The sequence below is a fragment of the Procambarus clarkii genome, chromosome 65, assembly GCF_040958095.1.
Source record: "Procambarus clarkii isolate CNS0578487 chromosome 65, FALCON_Pclarkii_2.0, whole genome shotgun sequence".
NCBI lineage: Eukaryota > Metazoa > Arthropoda > Malacostraca > Decapoda > Cambaridae > Procambarus > Procambarus clarkii.
This window is the reverse complement of record NC_091214.1, coordinates 29,180,627-29,203,508: the sequence shown is the minus strand read 5'-3', so window position 1 is coordinate 29,203,508 and position 22,882 is coordinate 29,180,627. Positions and strand designations below refer to the sequence as shown.

Here is a 22,882-nt window from a genome sequence, read left to right as displayed (position 1 = left end):
CCCGCCCCTCCTGCCCCCTCCAACACCCCCGCCCCTCCTGCCCCCTCCAGCACCCCCTGAACGTTGATCCTGGACCCTGTTTATGGACTTACCTTCTCACTGGCAGGTGGTGTCCACATTAATAATGACCGTGACCTGGGCGGCGGGAGTGTTGACCTCTGTTGGAGTGCTGGCGGGAGTGTTGACCTCTGTTGGAGTGCTGGCGGGAGTGTTGACCTCTGTTGGAGTATGGGAGAGGAACGGCAGGGTATGGGAGAGGAACGGCAGGGTATGGGAGAGGAACGGCAGGGTATGGGAGAGGAACGGCAGGGTATGGGAGAGGAACGGCAGGGTATGGGAGAGGAACGGGAGAGGGATTATTGCCTGACGCGAAGGATGGTGTTTGTTATTTTATTTTATTTATATACAAGAAGGTACATTGGGTTTGTGGGAATACATAGCATAGTATTTACAATCTTGTAAAGCCACTAGTACGCGCAGCGTTTAGGGCAGGTCCGTAATCTAACAGATAATTTTAAGTAGGTAAATTCTAGCAGAATTAATAAAATGATAACAAATACATTGCAAGAAAAAAATGAGATGAGAGAGAATAGTAAGTATATTAAAGCACATTGGTATATTAAAGCTCTGGTTGATTACATTGACAACTTGATTGGTAATTTAAACAAGATTAACAGACACCATACAGCAGATTGATAGCACATATAAGAAGACAGCAATGATCACAATGGTATAGATGTTCGGATTGGGTACATAAAGATAGGGAGATTAAGAAGCAATAGATACAGTGCAATTTTAAAGCAAAAAGATAAAAAACTATGAAGATGAGATTAGGTACTTTTAGTTTTGTTTTTGAATGACGCAAAAGTTGGACAGCTTTTCAATTCATTAGGGAGTGAGTTCCATAGACTGGGTCCCTTTATTTGCATAGAGTGTTTACACAGATTAAGTTTGACTCTGGGGATATCAGAGAGATATTTATTTCTGGTGTGGTGATAATCCTGATGTGGTCCTGTTACATCTGTCCAGGGAAAGTTTCAGAGCAGGATTTGCGTTTAAGAACAAGGTTTTGTAAATGTAATTAACACAAGAAAATTTGTGGAGTGAGATTATGTCAGTGGCCCGACTACTGAGGGATTTACTGAACAATACGAGAGCTTCCCATTATAGGGACACGTGTTGGTCCTGACGGCCTCTCATCCCCCCGTCAGCGGCACATCGCTTCCCCGTGACCAGGAGGCTCCCCCAGAGTCACCAGCAGGGCGGCGACTAGGAGGCTCCCCCAGAGTCACCAGCAGGGCGGCGACCAGGAGGCTCCCCCAGAGTCACCAGCAGGGCGGCGACCAGGAGGCTCCCCCAGAGTCACCAGCAGGGCGGCGACCAGGAGGCTCCCCAGAGTCACCAGCAGGGCGGCGACCAGGAGGCTCCCCAGAGTCACCAGCAGGGCGGCGACCAGGAGGCTCCCCCAGAGTCACCAGCAGGGCGGCGACCAGGAGGCTCCCCAGAGTCACCAGCAGGGCGGCGCCCAGGAGGCTCCCCCAGAGTCACCAGCAGGGCGGCGCCCAGGAGGCTCCCCCAGAGTTACCAGCAGGGCGGCGACCAGGAGGCTCCCCCAGAGTCACCAGCAGGGCGGCGCCCAGGAGGCTCCCCCAGAGTTACCAGCAGGGCGGCGCCCAGGAGGCTCCCCCAGAGTCACCAGCAGGGCGGCGACCAGGAGGCTCCCCAGAGTCATCAGCAGGGCGGCGCCCAGGAGGCTCCCCCAGAGTCACCAGCAGGGCGGCGCCCAGGAGGCTCCCCCAGAGTTACCAGCAGGGCGGCGACCAGGAGGCTCCCCCAGAGTCACCAGCAGGGCGGCGCCCAGGAGGCTCCCCCAGAGTTACCAGCAGGGCGGCGCCCAGGAGGCTCCCCCAGAGTCACCAGCAGGGCGGCGACCAGGAGGCTCCCCAGAGTCATCAGCAGGGCGGCGCCCAGGAGGCTCCCCAGAGTCACCAGCAGGGCGGCGCCCAGGAGGCTCCCCAGAGTCACCAGCAGGGCGGCGCCCAGGAGGCTCCCCAGAGTCACCAGCAGGGCGGCGACCAGGAGGCTCCCCAGAGTCACCAGCAGGGCGGCGCCCAGGAGGCTCCCCCAGAGTTACCAGCAGGGCGGCGCCCAGGAGGCTCCCCAGAGTCACCAGCAGGGCGGCGACCAGGAGGCTCCCCAGAGTCACCAGCAGGGCGGCGCCCAGGAGGCTCCCCCAGAGTTACCAGCAGGGCGGCGACCAGGAGGCTCCCCCAGAGTCACCAGCAGGGCGGCGACCAGGAGGCTCCCCCAGAGTTACCAGCAGGGCGGCGACCAGGAGGCTCCCCAGAGTCACCAGCAGGGCGGCGCCCAGGAGGCTCCCCCAGAGTCACCAGCAGGGCGGCGCCCAGGAGGCTCCCCCAGAGTTACCAGCAGGGCGGCGACCAGGAGGCTCCCCAGAGTCACCAGCAGGGCGGCTCCCCAGAGTCACCAGCAGGGCGGCGACCAGGAGGCTCCCCAGAGTCACCAGCAGGGCGGCTCCCCAGAGTCACCAGCAGGGCGGCGACCAGGAGGCTCCCCAGAGTCATCAGCAGGGCGGCTCCCCAGAGTCACCAGCAGGGCGGCGCCCAGGAGGCTCGCCAGAGTCACCAGCAGGGCGGCGCCCAGGAGGCTCCCCAGAGTCACCAGCAGGGCGGCGCCCAGGAGGCTCCCCCAGAGTCACCAGCAGGGCGGCGACCAGGAGGCTCCCCAGAGTCACCAGCAGGGCGGCGACCAGGAGGCTCCCCCAGAGTCACCAGCAGGGCGGCGACCAGGAGGCTCCCCAGAGTCACCAGCAGGGCGGCGACCAGGAGGCTCCCCAGAGTCACCAGCAGGGCGGCGCCCAGGAGGCTTCCCCAGAGTCACCAGCAGGGCGGCGCCCAGGAGGCTCCCCCAGAGTCACCAGCAGGGCGGCGCCCAGGAGGCTCCCCAGAGTCACCAGCAGGGCGGCGCCCAGGAGGCTCCCCAGAGTCACCAGCAGGGCGGCGCCCAGGAGGCTCCCCAGAGTCACCAGCAGGGCGGCGCCCAGGAGGCTCCCCCAGAGTCACCAGCAGGGCGGCGACCAGGAGGCTCCCCCAGAGTTACCAGCAGGGCGGCGCCCAGGAGGCTCCCCCAGAGTCACCAGCAGGGCGGCGACCAGGAGGCTCCCCCAGAGTCACCAGCAGGGCGGCGCCCAGGAGGCTCCCCCAGAGTCACCAGCAGGGCGGCGACCAGGAGGCTCCCCAGAGTCACCAGCAGGGCGGCGACCAGGAGGCTCCCCCAGAGTCACCAGCAGGGCGGCGACCAGGAGGCTCCCCAGAGTCACCAGCAGGGCGGCGACCAGGAGGCTCCCCCAGAGTCACCAGCAGGGCGGCGCCCAGGAGGCTCCCCCAGAGTCACCAGCAGGGCGGCGCCCAGGAGGCTCCCCAGAGTCACCAGCAGGGCGGCGCCCAGGAGGCTCCCCAGAGTCACCAGCAGGGCGGCGCCCAGGAGGCTCCCCCAGAGTCACCAGCAGGGCGGCGCCCAGGAGGCTCCCCAGAGTCACCAGCAGGGCGGCGCCCAGGAGGCTCCCCCAGAGTCACCAGCAGGGCGGCGACCAGGAGGCTCCCCCAGAGTTACCAGCAGGGCGGCGACCAGGAGGCTCCCCAGAGTCATCAGCAGGGCGGCGCCCAGGAGGCTCCCCCAGAGTCACCAGCAGGGCGGCGACCAGGAGGCTCCCCCAGAGTCACCAGCAGGGCGGCGCCCAGGAGGCTCCCCAGAGTCACCATCAGGGCGGCGCTGTAATAGGCTTCTTCACCCACAGGGCTATAAACCCCGTGGAACCACCTACCCGCCATAGCCGTACATGCCAAAGAACTGTTTAAATTGTTAAATGCAGATAGTGGGAAAATATCCGCAGGCGAAATTTAATGTGTGGGGGCCGGGCTGGAGAGTGTGGGGGGGCCGGGCTGGAGAGTGTTGGGGCCGGGCTGGAGAGTGTGGGGGCCGGGCTGGAGAGTGTGGGGGCCGGGCTGGAGAGTGTGGGGGCCGGGCTGGAGAGTGTGGGGGCCGGGCTGGAGAGTGTGGGGGCCGGGCTGGAGAGTGTTGGGGCCGGGCTGGAGAGTGTGGGGACCGGGCTGGAGAGTGTGGGGGCCGGGCTGGAGAGTGTGGGGGCCTGGCTGGAGAGTGTGGGGGCCGGGCTGGAGAGTGTGGGGGCCGGGCTGGAGAGTGTGGGGGCCGGGCTGGAGAGTGTTGGGGCCGGGCTGGAGAGTGTGGGGGCCGGGCTGGAGAGTGTGGGGGCCGGGCTGGAGAGTGTTGGGGCCGGGCTGGAGAGTGTTGGGGCCGGGCTGGAGAGTGTGGGGGCCGGGCTGGAGAGTGTGGGGGCCGGGCTGGAGAGTGTTGGGGCCGGGCTGGAGAGTGTGGGGGCCGGGCTGGAGAGTGTTGGGGCCGGGCTGGAGAGTGTGGGGGCCGGGCTGGAGAGTGTTAGGGCCGGGCTGGAGAGTGTGGGGGCCGGGCTGGAGAGTGTGGGGGCCGGGCTGGAGAGTGAGGGGGCCCGGCTGGAGAGTGTGGGGGCCGGGCTGGAGAGTGTAAGGGCCGGGCTGGAGAGTGTGGGGGCCTGGCTGGAGAGTGTGGGGGCCTGGGAGGAGAGTGTGGGGAAGGCCGGGCTGGAGAGTGTAGGGTCCGGGCTGGAGAGTGTGAGGGCCGAGCTGGAGAGTGTGGGGGCCGGGCTGGAGAGTGTGGGGGCCGGGCTGGAGAGTGTGGGGGCCTGGCTGGAGAGTGAGGGGCCGAGCTGGAGAGTGTGGGGGCCGGGCTGGAGAGTGTGGCGGCCGGGCTGGAGAGTGTGGGGGCCGGGCTGGAGAGTGTGGGGGCCGGGCTGGAGAGTGTGGGGGCCTGGCTGGAGAGTGTGGGGGCCTGGTTGGAGAGTGTGGGGGGCCGGGCTGGAGAGTGTGGGGTCCGGGCTGGAGAGGGGGGGGGCCGAGCTGGAGAGTGTGGGGGCCGAGCTGGAGAGTGTGGGGGCCGGACTGGAGAGTGTGGGGGCCGGGCTGGAGAGTGTGGGGGCCCTGGCTGGAGAGTGAGGGGCCGAGCTGGAGAGTGTGGGGGCCGGGCTGGAGAGTGTGGGGTCGGGCTGGAGAGTGTGGGGGCCTGGCTGGAGAGTGAGGGGCCGAGCTGGAGAGTGTGGGGGCCGGGCTGGAGAGTGTGGGGGCCAGGATGGAGAGTGTGGGGGCCGAGCTGGAGAGTGTGGGGGCCGGGCTGGAGAGTGTGGGGGGCCGGGATGGAGAGTGTGGGGGCCGAGCTGGAGAGTGTGGGGGCCGGGATGGAGAGTGTGGGGGGCCGGGATGGAGAGTGTGGGGGCCGAGCTGGAGAGTGTGGGGGCCGGGCTGGAGAGTGTGGGGGCCGGGCTGGAGAGTGTGGGGGCCAGGATGGAGAGTGTGGGGGCCGAGCTGGAGAGTGTGGGGGCCGGGCTGGAGAGTGTGGGGGCCGGGCTGGAGAGTGTGGGGGCCGGGATGGAGAGTGTGGGGGGCCGGGATGGAGAGTGTGGGGGCCGAGCTGGAGAGTGTGGGGGCCGGGCTGGAGAGTGTGGGGGCCGGGCTGGAGAGTGTGGGGGCCGGGCTGGAGAGTGTGGGATGTCCGGGATGGAGAGTGTGGGGGGCCGGGATGGAGAGTGTGGGGGGCCGGGATGCAGAGTGTGGGCGGTCGGGATGGAGAGTGTGGGGGCCGGGATGGAGAGTGTGGGGGGCCGGGATGGAGAGTGTGGGGGCCGGGATGGAGAGTGTGGGGGCCGGGATAGAGAGTTTGGGGGGCCGGGATGGAGAGTGTGGGGGCCGGGATGGAGAGTGTGGGGGCCGGGCTGGAGAGTGTTGGGTGCCGGGACGGAGAGTGTGGGGGCCGGGATGGAGAGTGTGGGGGCCGGGATGGAGAGTGTTGGGGGCTGGGATGGAGAGTGTGGGGGCCGGGATGCAGAGTGTGGGGGGCCGGGCTGGAGAGTGTGGGGGCCGGGATGGAGAGTGTGGGGGCCGGGCTGGAGAGTGTGGGGGCCGGGCTGGAGAGTGTGGGGGCCGGGATGGAGAGTGTTGGGGGCCGGGATGGAGAGTGTGGGGGTCGGGCTGGAGAGTGTGGGGGGCCGGGATGGAGAGTGTTGGGGGCCGGGATGGAGAGTGTGGGGGGCCGGGCTGGAGAGTGTGGGGGCCGGAATGGAGAGTGTTGGGGGCTGGGATGGAGAGTGTGGGGGCCGGGATGCAGAGTGTGGGGGGCCGGGATGGAGAGTGTGGGGGCCGGGATGCAGAGTGTGGGGGCCGGGATGGAGAGTGTGGGGGCCGGGCTGGAGAGTGTGGGGGCCGGGATGGAGAGTGTGGGGGCCGGGATGCAGAGTGTGGGGGGCCGGGATGGAGAGTGTGGGGGCCGGGCTGGAGAGTGTGGGGGCCGGGATGGAGAGTGTGGGAGCCGGGATGGAGAGTGTGGGGGCCGGGATGGAGAGTGTGGGGGCCTGGCTGGAGAGTGTGGGGGCCGGGATGGAGAGTGTGGGGGCCGGGCTGGAGAGTGTGGGGGCCGGGATGGAGAGTGTGGGAGCCGGGCTGGAGAGTGTGGGGGCCGGGATGGAGAGTGTGGGAGCCGGGCTGGCGAGTGTGGGGGCCGGAATGGAGAGTGTTGGGGGCCGGGATGGAGAGTGAGGGGCCGAGCTGGAGAGTGTGGGGGCCGGGCTGGAGAGTGTGGGGGCCAGGATGGAGAGTGTGAGGGCCGAGCTGGAGAGTCTGGGGTCCGGGATGCAGAGTGTGGGGGGCCGGGATGGAGAGTGTGGGGGCCGGGATGGAGAGTGTGTGGGGCCGGGATGGAGAGTGTGGGGGCCGGGCTGGAGAGTGTTGGGCCGGGCTGGAGAGTGTGGGGGCCGGGCTGGAGAGTGTGGGGGCCGGGCTGGAGAGTGTTGGGGCCGGGATGGAGAGTGTGGGGGCCGGGATGGAGAGTGTGTGGGGCCCGGGCTGGAGAGTGTGGGGGCCGGGATGGAGAGTGTGGGGGCCGGGCTGGAGAGTGTGTGGGGCCGGGATGGAGAGTGTGGGGGCCGGGATGGAGAGTGTGGGGGCCGGGATGGAGAGTGTGGGGGCCGGGCTGGAGAGTGTGTGGGGCCGGGATGGAGAGTGTGTGGGGCCTGGCTGGAGAGTGAGGGGCCGAGCTGGAGAGTGTGGGGGCCGGGCTGGAGAGTGTGGGAGCCGGGATGGAGAGTGTGGGGGCCGGGATGGAGAGTGTGGGGGGCCGGGCTGGAGAGTGTGGGGGCCGGGCTAGAGAGTGTAGGGGCCGGGCTGGAGAGTGTGGGGGCCGGGATGGAGAGTGTGGGGGCCGGGATGGAGAGTGTGGGGGCAGGGATGGAGAGGGGGGGGGGGCGGGATGGAGAGCGTTGGGGGCCGGGATGGAGAGGGTGGGGGCCGGGCTGGAGAGTGTTGGGCCGGGATGGAGAGTGTGGGGGCCGGGCTGGAGAGTGTGGGGGCCGGGCTGGAGAGTGTTGGGGCCGGGATGGAGAGTGTGGGGGCCGGGATGGAGAGTGTGGGGGGCCGGGATGGAGAGTGTGGGGGCCGGGATGGAGAGTGTGTGGGGCCGGGATGGAGAGTGTGTGGGGCCGGGATGGAGAGTGTGGGGGCCGGGATAGAGAGTGTGTGGGGCCGTGTTACGGCCCTCTCGGGTCGCAACTGGGTTCTTACTCTGATGTTGTTAGAGGAAGGGTATCCGGCCCCAAGCCAGTAGTGGCTTTCAAGGGATGAGATCCGTAACGCAAGTAACTTAAAGGGGAAGGGAAATAAAGTCAAGAACTTAATACTATAATTATTACCATCACTAATAAATATATATAAGATTACACGGGGGGGGGGGGTTATAAACATTATTATATACACTATGTCGTCTTCCTCTGAAGACCCTGGACGTTCACGGTGCCAAGCTCTTGGTGCTCTCGTAGCCTCACGACGAATCCTTCGCGAATTTTGAGTCTACCCCGGCCACAGGCCAGCCAAAACACAGTTCCACTGGGGGCACCATCGTGGAGGCCGTCAACCACAAGTCCAGCAGATAGCTGGCAGGTTCCAAATCAGCCACGCTGGTTAGGCCACTCCACGAGCGATACTAGGGTCGCGCCCTAGTCAGGAGCCTCGTGTGATATCACAGATCACTCTCCTTTCCACAACACCCCAGTGGTTAAGCGTCTCCACCAGTCAGTCCCGGGTATGACAATCCTTCAACTGCCACTTCATAGGCAGGGTAACACCACAGTGTTCATCCGGGGGGCGACTCACAGCTGCTGCAGCAAACACTTGGTGACGAGACGGCTGCCTTGGGTAGACTGACTCAACTTCCCTTACAGCAGTCCCAGGTCGACTCTGTAAGCAGACACGTGATCAATAACAGGGACACACTAAAGCACCTCACACACAGGCTCAGACCTAAACGCCCACCTATCCACTCCATAGATGGCGTTGTCGTCTGAGCACCACCTCACCAGAGGTCAGCGGCGGCTGTGTTGTGAGCTGAACAGGACTGGAAACTGGCCCTCGTGGCCAGTACACCTCGTCCTCACCAGGTGTCGTCGTCCATTTGGAGGGGGTTTCGGGAGCTGACCCACAGATGGCGTGGTCGTCACTGCTCCAGGCTCGGACGCTGGATTCGGGTCCGTAACACCTCCCCACCAAAAAGAATTTGGTTTGGGGTTCTATAAAAGAAAAGACAAACCAAATTAGTACGTGGATACAACTCCACACAGATTCACGTACACTATTAACTGGAATGGTGAGGCTGTCTTGTTCACAGGACTGTCCTAAGGAGAAACCCTGGCACAAAGGGAACTTGAAGACGTAAGGCAATGACCTGCCTGATGTACTTTTCCACACCTCCACCGAGATGTTAATCCGGAGCATAATCTCACCTCTCTCGAGTAAGGATTGGTGTAGACTCGACCTGAGGCGACTCGACACTTCTGTGTCGTGGCACCGATGATGGCTGGTCACAGACGGCATTTCTAGTACCGGTCCGGCGGTCCTTCAGGGAGACGGGAACCTGGAATACAGGGGTCTGATAATTTAGAGTGACAGCGACAGCGGGTAAAACAGTACTTACAGCATACTCCTCTACTAGGTCCACACCTAGTCCCAACAGGGCTGTTCGTACATCGAAGATGGCATTCGCTCTGCCACCGTCAGGTCGACCAACGTTCCGTATAACGCTGCATCTAGGCTCAGCAATCACGCGGGGGGTGTCAACTTGTCGGAAACAGTCACTCATATTATCATATCTCGTACCTCCTGTATCTACCATCACCTTCCAGGTCCCTCCTTTGACTGCAACACTTGCAGCGCAAATCTCCAATCCCTGGGATCTCTTCGCGATGTTCATGAAAGCCATCATCTGTCGGGTCGTCCATTGGTCCTTACTGAGAACACATATGAGAACAAAACAAAACACCGCTAAGAAACATTTGGTTAGCTTAGGTACAAGTTTCATGAGCTTGTCATGTCCATAGCCGGCTATGTCCATTAGCCTGGTTTGGACCGAAGAGGGCTCTAGAACCTTCACATATACCTCACATACCTCCGACGTCTGGGGAATCTCTGGCCAGTTCAATAAACGCTGTACCTTGCCATACCGCAAGTACACTTCCGCCTTCGCTCCAGACTCTTTGGTATTCGTGGGTGCTTGTACACGAGGCCTCTCTTCTCGCTCAGTTACCTCTGCCATCGTAACCGCATGTTCCTCGTCGGGAGAAGAATCAGGAGACTCTGCTAGAATACTGTCGATCTGCGGGTGAGAGGACAAATTAAACATGTTTAAATCCGGGTCTGTTTTTACCTGGATATTACCACTGCCTGCCGTTACCTCAGACCTTGCTGTTCTGGCTGACTCGTCCGCGACCTTGGGATGATTGTTGCTCCAATCTGTCACCAAGTCGTTGGCTAGTATCACGTCAATCCCAGCTACAGGGAGGGTATCGACTACTGCCAACGCACATGTGCCGCTGAAGTAAGGCGAGTCGAGATGTACCGGCACTAAGGGGGCGACATACTGCGTCTTAGGAAACCCAACCAGGACAACCTGTTGTCTCCCGTCCACACTTACTCCCTCGGGCAACGAGTTTTTCACGATCAGGGACTGGGCTGCTCCACTATCTCTGAGCACTACAACAGATCTACCAGTGTGATCACTCGTTAAATACCCGCTTGAAGTGTGAGGGGCGAACAAACTTGGTCCTTCCTGCGTCGTCGTCGACTGGCTTCCCGCTAGTGGTGTCACACAGCTCATCAACATCACCTCCCTACGAGCGCCGTTACCTCTTCTGCCTCGGCACATAGCAGCTACATGCCCTTTCTGCCCACAAGTCCAGCACACCACATTCCTCCTCGGACTCCGGTGTTTCGGACTGCTAGGACTCATCCTTCGAGGGCTACTTGGGGGCGTCTTCTTAGCACTTTGTGGGACGGGGGTCTCCTCTTCGTCATGAGGTTTGTCAAACCGGCGTTGGTAATTCCTTGGGACTTACTTAGCAGATGGCCTATGAGTCAGGATGTATTCCTCAGCCATAGTGGCTGCCGCACTCCAGGTCTCTACCTGCTGTTCCTCTAAGTACGTCTTCAGGTCTCCAGGCAAACAGTCCTTGAAGTCCTCTAACAGTATGAGCTGCTCGAGGTCTTCTTTGGTCTCCACCTTCCGAGAAGTACACCATTCCTGGAAAAGTCGCTCCTTGATAGTGGCGAATTCGGTGAACGTGTGCTCTGAGGTCTTCTTCAGGTTTCTAAACTTTTGCCTGTAAGCCTCGGGTACCAATTGGTACGCCATGAGCACGACCTTCTTCACCTTGTCATAATCGCCGGAGTCGTCAAGGGACAATGTGGAGTAGGCGATTTGGGCCTTCCCAGTCAAGACTGACTGTATCATGATGGCCCAATTCTCCCTTGGCCATTCCAAAGAGGCAGCGACTTTCTCGAAGGCTGCGAAGAACTTCGAAACTTCCTTTTCGTTGAACTTCGGGACCATTTTGATGTTCCTTACCGGATCGAAACCACGGGTTTCCGTCGTTGGCCTCCGACCACCTAACCGCAATACTTCTAGTTCATGTTGTCTCTCTCTTTCCTCTCTGTCTCGTCGTTCTTGCCTGTCTCGTTCTTCTCTCTCTCGTTTCTCTTCTCTTTCTCGTTCTTCTTTTTCTCTTTCTCGTTCTTCTCTCTCTCGTTTCTCGTTCTTCTCTCTCTAATTCTTCTCTTTCTCGTTCTTCTCTTTCTCTTTCTCGTTTCTCTTCCCTTTCTCTTTCTGCCTTCCTTTCTTCTAATTCTAAACGCCTCATCTCTAATTCTTTATCTTGTCTCTCTCTTTCCATTTCTAATTTCTTCCATTCTATCTCACGATTTATCTCTAAGGCACGCATTTTGACGCATCGCTGTCAATGTCACTGTCTTTATCTTCCTTTTCAGTGGAAGCTACTTCCTCACTTTCTTTTGTACTTGGTACCTCACCTTCCTGTTTCTCATCGGCCTTCAAATGCCGGTGAACCATGGACAGGATCTCCACACAGGAATCACTGGCACGTATCTTTATCTCCAGGTAGGCACTAACTAGTACAAGTTCCGGTTTGCTCAGATATTTTAATCTGGCAAGACAGTCCTCTCTGTTCAGAAAAGCCTGAACATCGTCCAGATCATCGATGGTAGCTTTTTCTGCCATTGTCACAGATGGAACACTTAGCACTTAACACACCGCTCCACTTTAGCACTTAACGCACCGAGCACTGTTCTACGTCAATATTGCACTTTATCGCACCTGGCGCCTCACTTGCCAATATTGCACGTAATTACTTCGGGCACCGCACTACACAAAATTGCACTTAATCACTGCGAACACCTCGCTCTACAATATTGCACTTAATCACAGCGAGCACTTCGCTCTACAATATTGCACTGAATCACTGAGCACCGCACTGGACGTATAACGTCCTAATAGTCGCACACAGGGGGAATTATTTACAGGGATTACGCCACTTCACCACCCTTGTCAAACATACTTGACAAGGGGTCGGATCCCGCTGGGGATGCCAATTATGTTACGGCCCTCTCGGGTTGCAACTGGGTTCTTACTCTGATGTTGTTGGAGGAAGGGTATCCGGCCCGAAGCCAGTAGTGGCTTTCAAGGGATGAGATCCGTAACGCAAGTAACTTAAAGGGGAAGGGAAATAAAGTCAAGAACTTAATACTATAATTATTACCATCACCAATAAATATATATAAGATTACACGGGGGGGGGGGGGGGGGTGGGTATAAACACTATTATATACACTATGTCGTCTTCCTCTGAAGACCCTGGACGTTCACGGTGCCAAGCTCTTGGTGCTCTCGTAGCCTCACAACGAATCCTTCGCGAATCTTGAGTCTACCGCGGCCACAGGCCAGCCAAAACACAGTTCCACTGGGGGCACCGTCGTGGAGGCCGTCAACCACAAGTCCAGCAGATAGCTGGCAGGTTCCAAATCAGCCACGCTGGTTAGGCCACTCCACGAGCGATACTAGGGTCGCGCCCCAGTCAGGAGCCTCGTGTGATATCACAGATCACTCTCCTTTCCACAACTCCCCAGTGGTTAAGCGTCTCCACCAGTCAGTCCCGGGTATGACAATCCTTCAACTGCCACTTCATAGGCAGGGTAAGACCACAGTGTTCATCCGGGGGGCGACTCACAGCTGCTGCAGCAAACACTTGGTGACGAGACGGCTGCCTTGGGTAGACTGACTCAACTTCCCTTACAGCAGTCCCAGGTCGACTCTGTAAGCAGACACGTCATCAATAACAGGGACACACTAAAGCACCTCACTTACAGGCTCAGACCTAAACGCCCACCTATCCACTCCATAGATGGCGTTGTCGTCTGAGCACCACCTCACCAGAGGTCAGCGGCGGCTGTGTTGTGAGCTGAACAGGACTGGAAACTGGCCCTCGTGGCCAGTACACCTCGTCCTCACCAGGTGTCGTCGTCCATTTGGAGGGGGTTTCGGGAGCTGACCCACAGATGGCGTGGTCGTCACTGCTCCAGGCTCGGACGCTGGATTCGGGTCCGTAACAGGCCGGGATGGAGAGGGTGGGGGCCGGGCTGGAGAGTGTTGGGCCGGGATGGAGAGTGTGGGGGCCGGGCTGGAGAGTGTGGGGGCCGGGCTGGAGAGTGTGGGGGCCAGGATGGAGAGTGTGGGGGCCGGGATGGAGAGCGTGGGGGCCAGGATGGAGAGTGTGGGGGCCGGGCTGGAGAGTGTGGGGGCCAGGATGGAGAGTGTGGGGGCCAGGATAGAGAGTGTGTGGGGCCGGGATGGAGAGGGTGGGGGCCGGGCTGGAGAGTGTTGGGCCGGGATGGAGAGTGTTGGGGGCCGGGATGGAGAGTGTGGGGGCCGGGATGGAGAGTGTTGGGGGCCGGGATGGAGAGTGTGGGGGCCGTGATGCAGAGTGTGGGGGGCCGGGATGGAGAGTGTGGGGGCCGGGATGGAGAGTGTGGGAGCCGGGATGGAGAGTGTGGGGGCCGGGATGGAGAGTGTTCGGGGCCGGGCTGGAGAGTGTGGGGGCCGGGCTGGAGAGTGTGGGGGCCGGGATGGAGAGTGTGGGGGCCGGGCTGGAGAGTGTGGGGGCCGGGCTGGAGAGTGTGGGGGCCGGGATGGAGAGTGTGGGGGCCGGGATGGAGAGTGTGGGACCGGGATGGAGAGTGTGTGGGGCCGGGATGGAGAGTGTGTGGGGCCGGGATGGAGAGTGTGGGGGCCGGGATAGAGAGTGTATGGGGCCGGGATGGAGAGTGTGTGGGGCCGGGCTGGAGAGTGTTAGGCCGGGATGGAGAGTGTGGGGGCCGGGATGGAGAGTGTGGGGGCCGGGATGGAGAGTGTGGGGGCCGGGATGGAGAGTGTGGGGGGCCGGGATGGAGAGGGTGGGGGCCGGGCTGGAGAGTGTTAGGCCGGGATGGAGAGTGTTAGGCCGGGATGGAGAGTGTGGGGGCCGGGCTGGAGAGTGTGGGGCCGGGATGGAGAGTGTGGGGGCCGGGCTGGAGAGTGTGGGGGCCGGGCTGGAGAGTGTGGGGGCCGGGCTGGAGAGTGTGGGGGCCGGGCTGGAGAGTGTTGGGGCCCGGGCTGGAGAGTGTGGGGGCCGGGCTGGAGAGTGTGGGGGCCGGGCTGGAGAGTGTGGGGGCCGGGCTGGAGAGTGTTGGGGCCCGGGCTGGAGAGTGTGGGTGCCGGGCTGGAGAGTGTGGGGGCCGGGCTGGAGAGTGTTGGGGCCAGGCTGCAGAGTGTGGGGGCCGGGCTGGAGAGTGTGGGGGCCGGGATGGAGAGTGTGGGGGCCGGGCTGGAGAGTGTGGGAGCCGGGCTGGAGAGTGTTGGGGCCCGGGCTGGAGAGTGTGGGTGCCGGGCTGGAGAGTGTTGGGGCCCGGGCTGGAGAGTGTGGGGGCCGGGCTGGAGAGTGTGGGGGCCGGGATGGAGAGTGTGGGGGCCGGGATAGAGAGTGTGGGGGGCCGGGATGGAGAGTGTGGGGGCCGGGATGGAGAGTGTGGGGGCCGGGATGGAGAGTGTGGGGGCCGGGCTGGAGAGTGTGGGGGCCAGGATGGAGAGTGTGGGGGCCGGGATAGAGAGTGTGGGGGGCCGGGATGGAGAGTGTGGGGGCCGGGATGGAGAGTGTGGGGGCCGGGATAGAGAGTGTGGGGGGCCGGGATGGAGAGTGTGGGGGCCGGGCTGGAGAGTGTGGGGTCCGGGCTGGAGAGTGTGGGGGCCGGGATGGAGAGTGTGGGGGCCGGGATGGAGAGTGTGGGGGCCGGGCTGGAGAGTGTGGGGGCCGGGATGGAGAGTGTGGGGGCCTGGCTGGAGAGTGTGGGGGCCTGGCTGGAGAGTGTGGGGGCCTGGCTGGAGAGTGTGGGGGCCGGGCTGGAGAGTGTTGGGGGCCGGGATGGAGAGTGTGGGGGGCCGGGATGGAGAGTGTTGGGGGCCGGGATAGAGAGTGTGGGGGGCCGGGATGGAGAGTGTGGGGGCCGGGCTGGAGAGTGTGGGGGCCGGGCTGGAGAGTGTGGGGGCCGGGCTGGAGAGTGTTGGGGGCCGGGATGGAGAGTGTGGGGGGCCGGGCTGGAGAGTGTTGGGGGCCGGGATAGAGAGTGTGGGGGGCCGGGATGGAGAGTGTGGGGGCCGGGCTGGAGAGTGTGGGGGCCGGGCTGGAGAGTGTGGGGGCCGGGATGGAGAGTGTGGGGGCCGGGATGGAGAGTGTAGGGGGCCGGGCTGGAGAGTGTGGGGGCCGGGCTGGAGAGTGTGGGGGCCGGGATGGAGAGTGTGGGGGCCTGGCTGGAGAGTGTGGGGGCCTGGTTGGAGAGTGTGGGGGCCGGGCTGGAGAGTGTTGGGGGCCGGGATGGAGAGTGTGGGGGCCGGGATAGAGAGTGTGGGGGGCCGGGATGGAGAGTGTGGGGGCCGGGCTGGAGAGTGTGGGGGCCGGGCTGGAGAGTGTGGGGGGCCGGGATGGAGAGTGTGGGGGCCGGGCTGGAGAGTGTGGGGGCCGTGCTGGCAGTGTGTGGGCCGGGATGGAGACTCCCGTGGGACTCTGACCAAAGGGTCTACAAAATATTTCACGAAGAATGTTCGACATTCGAGTTCAGTTTTCTATATGTATTTTTAAAAGAAAAAGTGAAGTTCCTGAAGTGTAGTAAAATTAAAATGCAAATTCCAGCGGCCAGTATTTGCGCTTCCTCCCTCCCCCCTAGACCACTCCTCCTCACCCCTTTCCAGACCCCTCAGACCCCCCCACCTCCCCAACCTCCCCGACACCCATAACCCCTCTCCCCAGCCACTGATGATAAATATTTAAAATATTTAATCGCAGCTCACGCTCGGAAAATTCCCCATGGAAAATATATTTGAATTTCATGTATTGTGCGTGACTGTTTACACTGTGTTATGTTGAGATCACGTGACTGTTTACACTGTGTTATGTTAAGATCACGTGACTGTTTACACTGTGTTATGTTGAGATCACGTGACTGTTTACACTGTGTTATGTTGAGATCACGTGACTGTTTACACTGTGTTATGTTGAGATCACGTGACTGTTTACACTGTGTTATGTTGAGATCACGTGACTGTTTACACTGTGTTATGATGAGGTCACGTGACTGTTTACACTGTGTTATGTTGAGGTCACGTGACTGTTTACACTGTGTTGTTATATTGAGATCACGTGACTGTTTACACTGTGTTATGTTGAGGTCACGTGACTGTTTACACTGTGTTGTTATGTTGAGATCACGTGACTGTTTACACTGTGTTATGTTGAGGTCACGTGACTGTTTACACTGTGTTGTTATGTTGAGATAACGTGACTGTTTACACTGTGTTGTTATGTTGAGGTCACGTGACTGTTTACACTGTCTTGTTATGTTGAGGTCACGTGACTGTTTACACTGTGTTGTTATGTTGAGATCACGTGACTGTTTACAATGTGTTGTTATGTTGAGATCACGTGACTGTTTACACTGTGTTGTTATGTTGAGATCACGTGACTGTTTACACTGTGGTGTTATGTTGAGATCACGTGACTGTTTACACTGTGTGTTGTTGAGATCACGTGACTTTTTACACTGTGTTGTTATTTTGAGATCACGTGACTGTTTACACTGTGTGTTGTTGAGATCACGTGACTGTTTACACTGTGTGTTGTTGAGATCACGTGACTGTTTACACTGTGTTATGTTGAGGTCACGTGACTGTTTACACTGTGTTGTGTTGAGATCACGTGACTGTTTACACTGTGTTGTGTTGAGGTCACGTGACTGTTTACACTGTGTTTTGTTGAGGTCACGTGATTGTTTACACTGTTATGTTGAGGTCACGTGACTGTTTACACTGTGTTATGTTGAGGTCACGTGACTGTTTACACTGTGTTATGTTGAGATCACGTGACTGTTTACACTGTGTTATGTTGAGGTCACGTGACTGTTTACACTGTGTTATGTTGAGATCACGTGACTGTTTACACTGTGTTATGTTGAGATCACGTGACTTTTTACACTGTGTTGTGTTGAGGTCACGTGACTGTTTACACTGTGTTATGTTGAGGTCACGTGACTGTTTACACTGTGTTGTTATGTTGAGGTCACGTGACTGTTTACACTGTGTTGTTATGTTGAGGTCACGTGACTGTTTACACTGTGTTGTGTTGAGGTCACGTGACTGTTTACACTGTGTTATGTTGAGGCCACGTGACTGTTTACACTGTGTTGTGTTGAGGTCACGTGACTGTTTACACTGTGATATGTTGAGGTCACGTGACTGTTTACACTGTGTTGTTATGTTGAGGTCACGTGACTGTTTACACTGTGTGTTGTGTTGAGGTCACGTGACTGTTTACACTGTGTTATGTTGAGGTCACGTGACTGTTTACACTGTGTTGTTATGTTGAGGTCACGTGACTGTTTACACTGTTTTGTGTTGAGGTCACGTGACTGTTTACACTGTGTTATGTTGAGGTCACGTGACTGTTTACACTGTGTTGTTATGTTGAGGTCACGTGACTGTTTACACTGTGTGTTGTGTTGAGGTCACGTGACTGTTTACACTGTGTTATGTTGAGGTCACGTGACTGTTTACACTGTGTTGTTATGTTGAGGTCACGTGACTGTTTACATTGTATGTTGTGTTGAGGTCACGTGACTGTTTACACTGTGTTGTGTTGAGATCACGTGACTGTTTACACTGTGTTATGTTGAGGTCACGTGACTGTTCACACTGTGTTATGTACAGATCACGTGACTGTTTACACTGTGTTATGTTGAGATCACGTGACTGTTTACACTGTGTTGTTATGTTGAGATCACGTGACTGTTTACACTGTGTTGTGTTGAGGTCACGTGACTTTGTTTACACTGTGTTGTGATGAGATCACGTGACTGTTTACACTGTGTTGTGTTGAGGTCACGTGACTGTTTACACTGTGTTGTGTTGAGATCACGTGACTGTTTACACTGTGTTGTGTTGAGGTCACGTGACTGTTTACACTGTGTTATGTTGAGGTCACGTGACTGTTTACATTGTGTTGTGTTGAGGTCCCGTGATTATTTACACTGTGTTATGTTTAGGTCACGTGACTGTTTACACTCTGTTGTTATGTTGAGGTCACGTGACTGTTTACACTGTGTGTTGTGTTGAGGTCACGTGACTGTTTACACTGTGTTATGTTGAGATCACGTGACTGTTTACACTGTGTTATGTTGAGATCACGTGACTGTTTACACTGTGTTATGTTGAGATCACGTGACTGTTTACACTGTGTTGTTATGTTGAGATCACGTGACTGTTTACACTGTGTTAGGTTGAGATCACGTGACTGTTTACACTTTGTTGTTGTGTTGAGGTCACGTGACTGTTTACACTGTGTTATGTTGAGGTCACGTGACTGTTTACACTGTGTTATGTTGAGGTCACGTGACTGTTTACACTGTGTTGTGTTGAGATCACGTGACTGTTTACACTGTGTTATGTTGAGGTCACGTGACTGTTTACACTGTTTTGTGTTGAGGTCACGTGACTTTGTTTACACTCTGTTGTTATGTTGAGATCACGTGATTGTTTACACTGTGTTGTTATGTTGAGATCACGTGATTGTTTACACTGTTGTTATGTTGAGGTCACGTGACTGTTTACACTGTGTTATGTTGAGGTCACGTGACTGTTTACACTGTGTTATGTTGAGGTCACGTGACTGTTTACACTGTGTTATGTTGAGGTCACGTGACTGTTTACACTGTGTTATGTTGAGGTCACGTGACTGTTTACACTGTTTTGTGTTGAGGTCACGTGACTGTTTACACTGTGTTATGTTGAGGTCACGTGACTGTTTACACTGTGTTGTTATGTTGAGGTCACGTGACTGTTTACACTGTGTGTTGTGTTGAGGTCACGTGACTGTTTACACTGTGTTATGTTGAGGTCACGTGACTGTTTACACTGTGTTGTTATGTTGAGGTCACGTGACTGTTTACATTGTGTGTTGTGTTGAGGTCACGTGACTGTTTACACTGTGTTGTGTTGAGATCACGTGACTGTTTACACTGTGTTATGTTGAGGTCACGTGACTGTTCACACTGTGTTATGTACAGATCACGTGACTGTTTACACTGTGTTATGTTGAGATGACGTGACTGTTTACACTGTGTTGTTATGTTGAGATCACGTGACTGTTTACACTGTGTTGTGTTGAGGTCACGTGACTTTGTTTACACTGTGTTGTGATGAGATCACGTGACTGTTTACACTGTGTTGTGTTGAGGTCACGTGACTGTTTACACTGTGTTGTGTTGAGATCACGTGACTGTTTACACTGTGTTGTGTTGAGGTCACGTGACTGTTTACACTGTGTTATGTTGAGGTCACGTGACTGTTTACATTGTGTTGTGTTGAGGTCCCGTGACTATTTACACTGTGTTATGTTGAGGTCACGTGACTGTTTACACTGTGTTGTTATGTTGAGGTCACGTGACTGTTTACACTGTGTGTTGTGTTGAGGTCACGTGACTGTTTACACTGTGTTATGTTGAGATCACGTGACTGTTTACACTGTGTTATGTTGAGATCACGTGACTGTTTACACTGTGTTATGTTGAGATCACGTGACTGTTTACACTGTGTTGTTATGTTGAGATCACGTGACTGTTTACACTGTGTTAGGTTGAGATCACGTGACTGTTTACACTTTGTTGTTGTGTTGAGGTCACGTGACTGTTTACACTGTGTTATGTTGAGGTCACGTGACTGTTTACACTGTGTTATGTTGAGGTCACGTGACTGTTTACACTGTGTTATGTTGAGGTCACGTGACTGTTTACACTGTGTTGTGTTGAGATCACGTGACTGTTTACACTGTTATGTTGAGATCACGTGACTGTTTACACTGTGTTATGTTGAGATCACGTGACTTTTTACACTGTGTTGTGTTGAGGTCACGTGACTGTTTACACTGTGTTATGTTGAGGTCACGTGACTGTTTACACTGTGTTGTTATGTTGAGGTCACGTGACTGTTTACACTGTGTTGTTATGTTGAGGTCACGTGACTGTTTACACTGTGTTGTGTTGAGGTCACGTGACTGTTTACACTGTGTTATGTTGAGGTCACGTGACTGTTTACACTGTGTTGTGTTGAGGTCACGTGACTGTTTACACTGTGTTATGTTGAGGTCACGTGACTGTTTACACTGTGTTGTTATGTTGAGGTCACGTGACTGTTTACACTGTGTGTTGTGTTGAGGTCACGTGACTGTTTACACTGTGTTATGTTGAGGTCACGTGACTGTTTACACTGTGTTGTTATGTTGAGGTCACGTGACTGTTTACATTGTGTGTTGTGTTGAGGTCACGTGACTGTTTACACTGTGTTGTGTTCAGATCACGTGACTGTTTACACTGTGTTATGTTGAGGTCACGTGACTGTTCACACTGTGTTATGTACAGATCACGTGACTGTTTACACTGTGTTATGTTGAGATCACGTGACTGTTTACACTGTGTTGTTATGTTGAGATCACGTGACTGTTTACACTGTGTTGTGTTGAGGTCACGTGACTTTGTTTACACTGTGTTGTGATGAGATCACGTGACTGTTTACACTGTGTTGTGTTGAGGTCACGTGACTGTTTACACTGTGTTGTGTTGAGATCACGTGACTGTTTACACTGTGTTGTGTTGAGGTCACGTGACTGTTTACACTGTGTTATGTTGAGGTCACGTGACTGTTTACATTGTGTTGTGTTGAGGTCCCGTGACTATTTACACTGTGTTATGTTGAGGTCACGTGACTGTTTACACTGTGTTGTTATGTTGAGGTCACGTGACTGTTTACACTGTGTGTTGTGTTGAGGTCACGTGACTGTTTACACTGTTATGTTGAGGTCACGTGACTGTTTACACTGTGTTGTTATGTTGAGGTCACGTGACTGTTTACACTGTGTGTTGTGTTGAGGTCACGTGACTGTTTTACACTGTGTTATGTTGAGATCACGTGACTGTTTACACTGTGTTGTTGTGTAGAGGTCACGTGACTGTTTACACTGTGTTATGTTGAGGTCACGTGACTGTTTACACTGTGTTATGTTGAGATCACGTGACTGTTTACACTGTGTTGTTATGTTGAGATCACGTGACTGTTTACACTGTGTTATGTGAGATCACGTGACTGTTTACACTGTGTTGTTGTGTAGAGGTCACGTGACTGTTTACACTGTGTTATGTTGAGGTCACGTGACTGTTTACACTGTGTTATGTTGAGGTCACGTGACTGTTTACACTGTGTTATGTTGAGGTCACGTGACTGTTTACACTGTGTTGTGTTGAGATCACGTGACTGTTTACACTGTGTTGTGTTGAGGTCACGTAACTGTTTACACTGTGTTATGTTGAGGTCAAGTGACTGTTTACACTGTGTTGTTATGTTGAGGTCACGTGACTGTTTACACTGTGTTGTTATGTTGAGGTCACGTGACTGTTTACACTGTGTTGTTATGTTGAGGTCACGTGACTGTTTACATTGTGTGTTGTGTTGAGGTCACGTGACTGTTTACACTGTGTTGTGTTGAGATCACGTGACTGTTTACACTGTGTTATGTTGAGGTCACGTGACTGTTCACACTGTGTTATGTACAGATCACGTGACTGTTTACACTGTGTGTATGTTGAGATGACGTGACTGTTTACACTGTGTTGTTATGTTGAGATCACGTGACTGTTTACACTGTGTTGTGTTGAGGTCACGTGACTTTTGTTTACACTGTGTTGTGATGAGATCACGTGACTGTTTACACTGTGTTGTGTTGAGGTCACGTGACTGTTTACACTGTGTTGTGTTGAGATCACGTGACTGTTTACACTGTGTTGTGTTGAGGTCACGTGACTGTTTACACTGTGTTATGTTGAGGTCACGTGACTGTTTACATTGTGTTGTGTTGAGGTCCCGTGACTATTTACACTGTGTTATGTTGAGGTCACGTGACTGTTTACACTGTGTTGTTATGTTGAGGTCACGTGACTGTTTACACTGTGTGTTGTGTTGAGGTCACGTGACTGTTTACACTGTGTTATGTTGAGATCACGTGACTGTTTACACTGTGTTATGTTGAGATCACGTGACTGTTTACACTGTGTTATGTTGAGATCACGTGACTGTTTACACTGTGTTGTTATGTTGAGATCACGTGACTGTTACACTGTGTTAGGGTTGAGATCACGTGACTGTTTACACTTTGTTGTTGTGTTGAGGTCACGTGACTGTTTACACTGTGTTATGTTGAGGTCACGTGACTGTTTACACTGTGTTATGTTGAGGTCACGTGACTGTTTACACTGTGTTATGTTGAGGTCACGTGACTGTTTACACTGTGTTGTGTTGAGATCACGTGACTGTTTACACTGTTATGTTGAGATCACGTGACTGTTTACACTGTGTTATGTTGAGATCACGTGACTTGTTTACACTGTGTTGTGTTGAGGTCACGTGACTGTTTACACTGTGTTATGTTGAGGTCACGTGACTGTTTACACTGTGTTGTTATGTTGAGGTCACGTGACTGTTTACACTGTGTTGTATGTTGAGGTCACGTGACTGTTTACACTGTGTTGTGTTGAGGTCACGTGACTGTTTACACTGTGTTATGTTGAGGTCACGTGACTGTTTACACTGTGTTGTGTTGAGGTCACGTGACTGTTTACACTGTGTTATGTTGAGGTCACGTGACTGTTTACACTGTGTTGTTATGTTGAGGTCACGTGACTGTTTACACTGTGTGTTGTGTTGAGGTCACGTGACTGTTTACACTGTGTTATGTTGAGGTCACGTGACTGTTTACACTGTGTTGTTATGTTGAGGTCACGTGACTGTTTACATTGTG

General features: G+C 55.9%; 1 protein-coding gene across 1 annotated transcript; it reads left to right on the top strand.

Moving 5' to 3' along the window:
* Window positions 1-228: 228 nt before the first annotated feature.
* Window positions 229-3,798, top strand: LOC138355051 (uncharacterized). Its single transcript, XM_069309765.1, has 2 exons — window positions 229-378; window positions 1,171-3,798. Exons 1-2 carry the CDS (start codon window positions 229-231, stop codon window positions 3,796-3,798), a joined length of 2,778 nt encoding a protein of 925 aa, XP_069165866.1.
* The last annotated feature ends 19,084 nt before the right edge of the window (window positions 3,799-22,882 follow it).

Coding starts and splice junctions, on each gene's coding strand:
- LOC138355051 (XM_069309765.1), top strand. CDS start 229: ATGGGAGAGGAACGGCAGGGTATGGGAGAGGAACGGCAGGGTATGGGA. Junction 379..1,170: donor ATTGCCTGACGCGAAGGATG/GTGTTTGTTATT, acceptor TTCCCATTATAG/GGACACGTGTTGGTCCTGAC.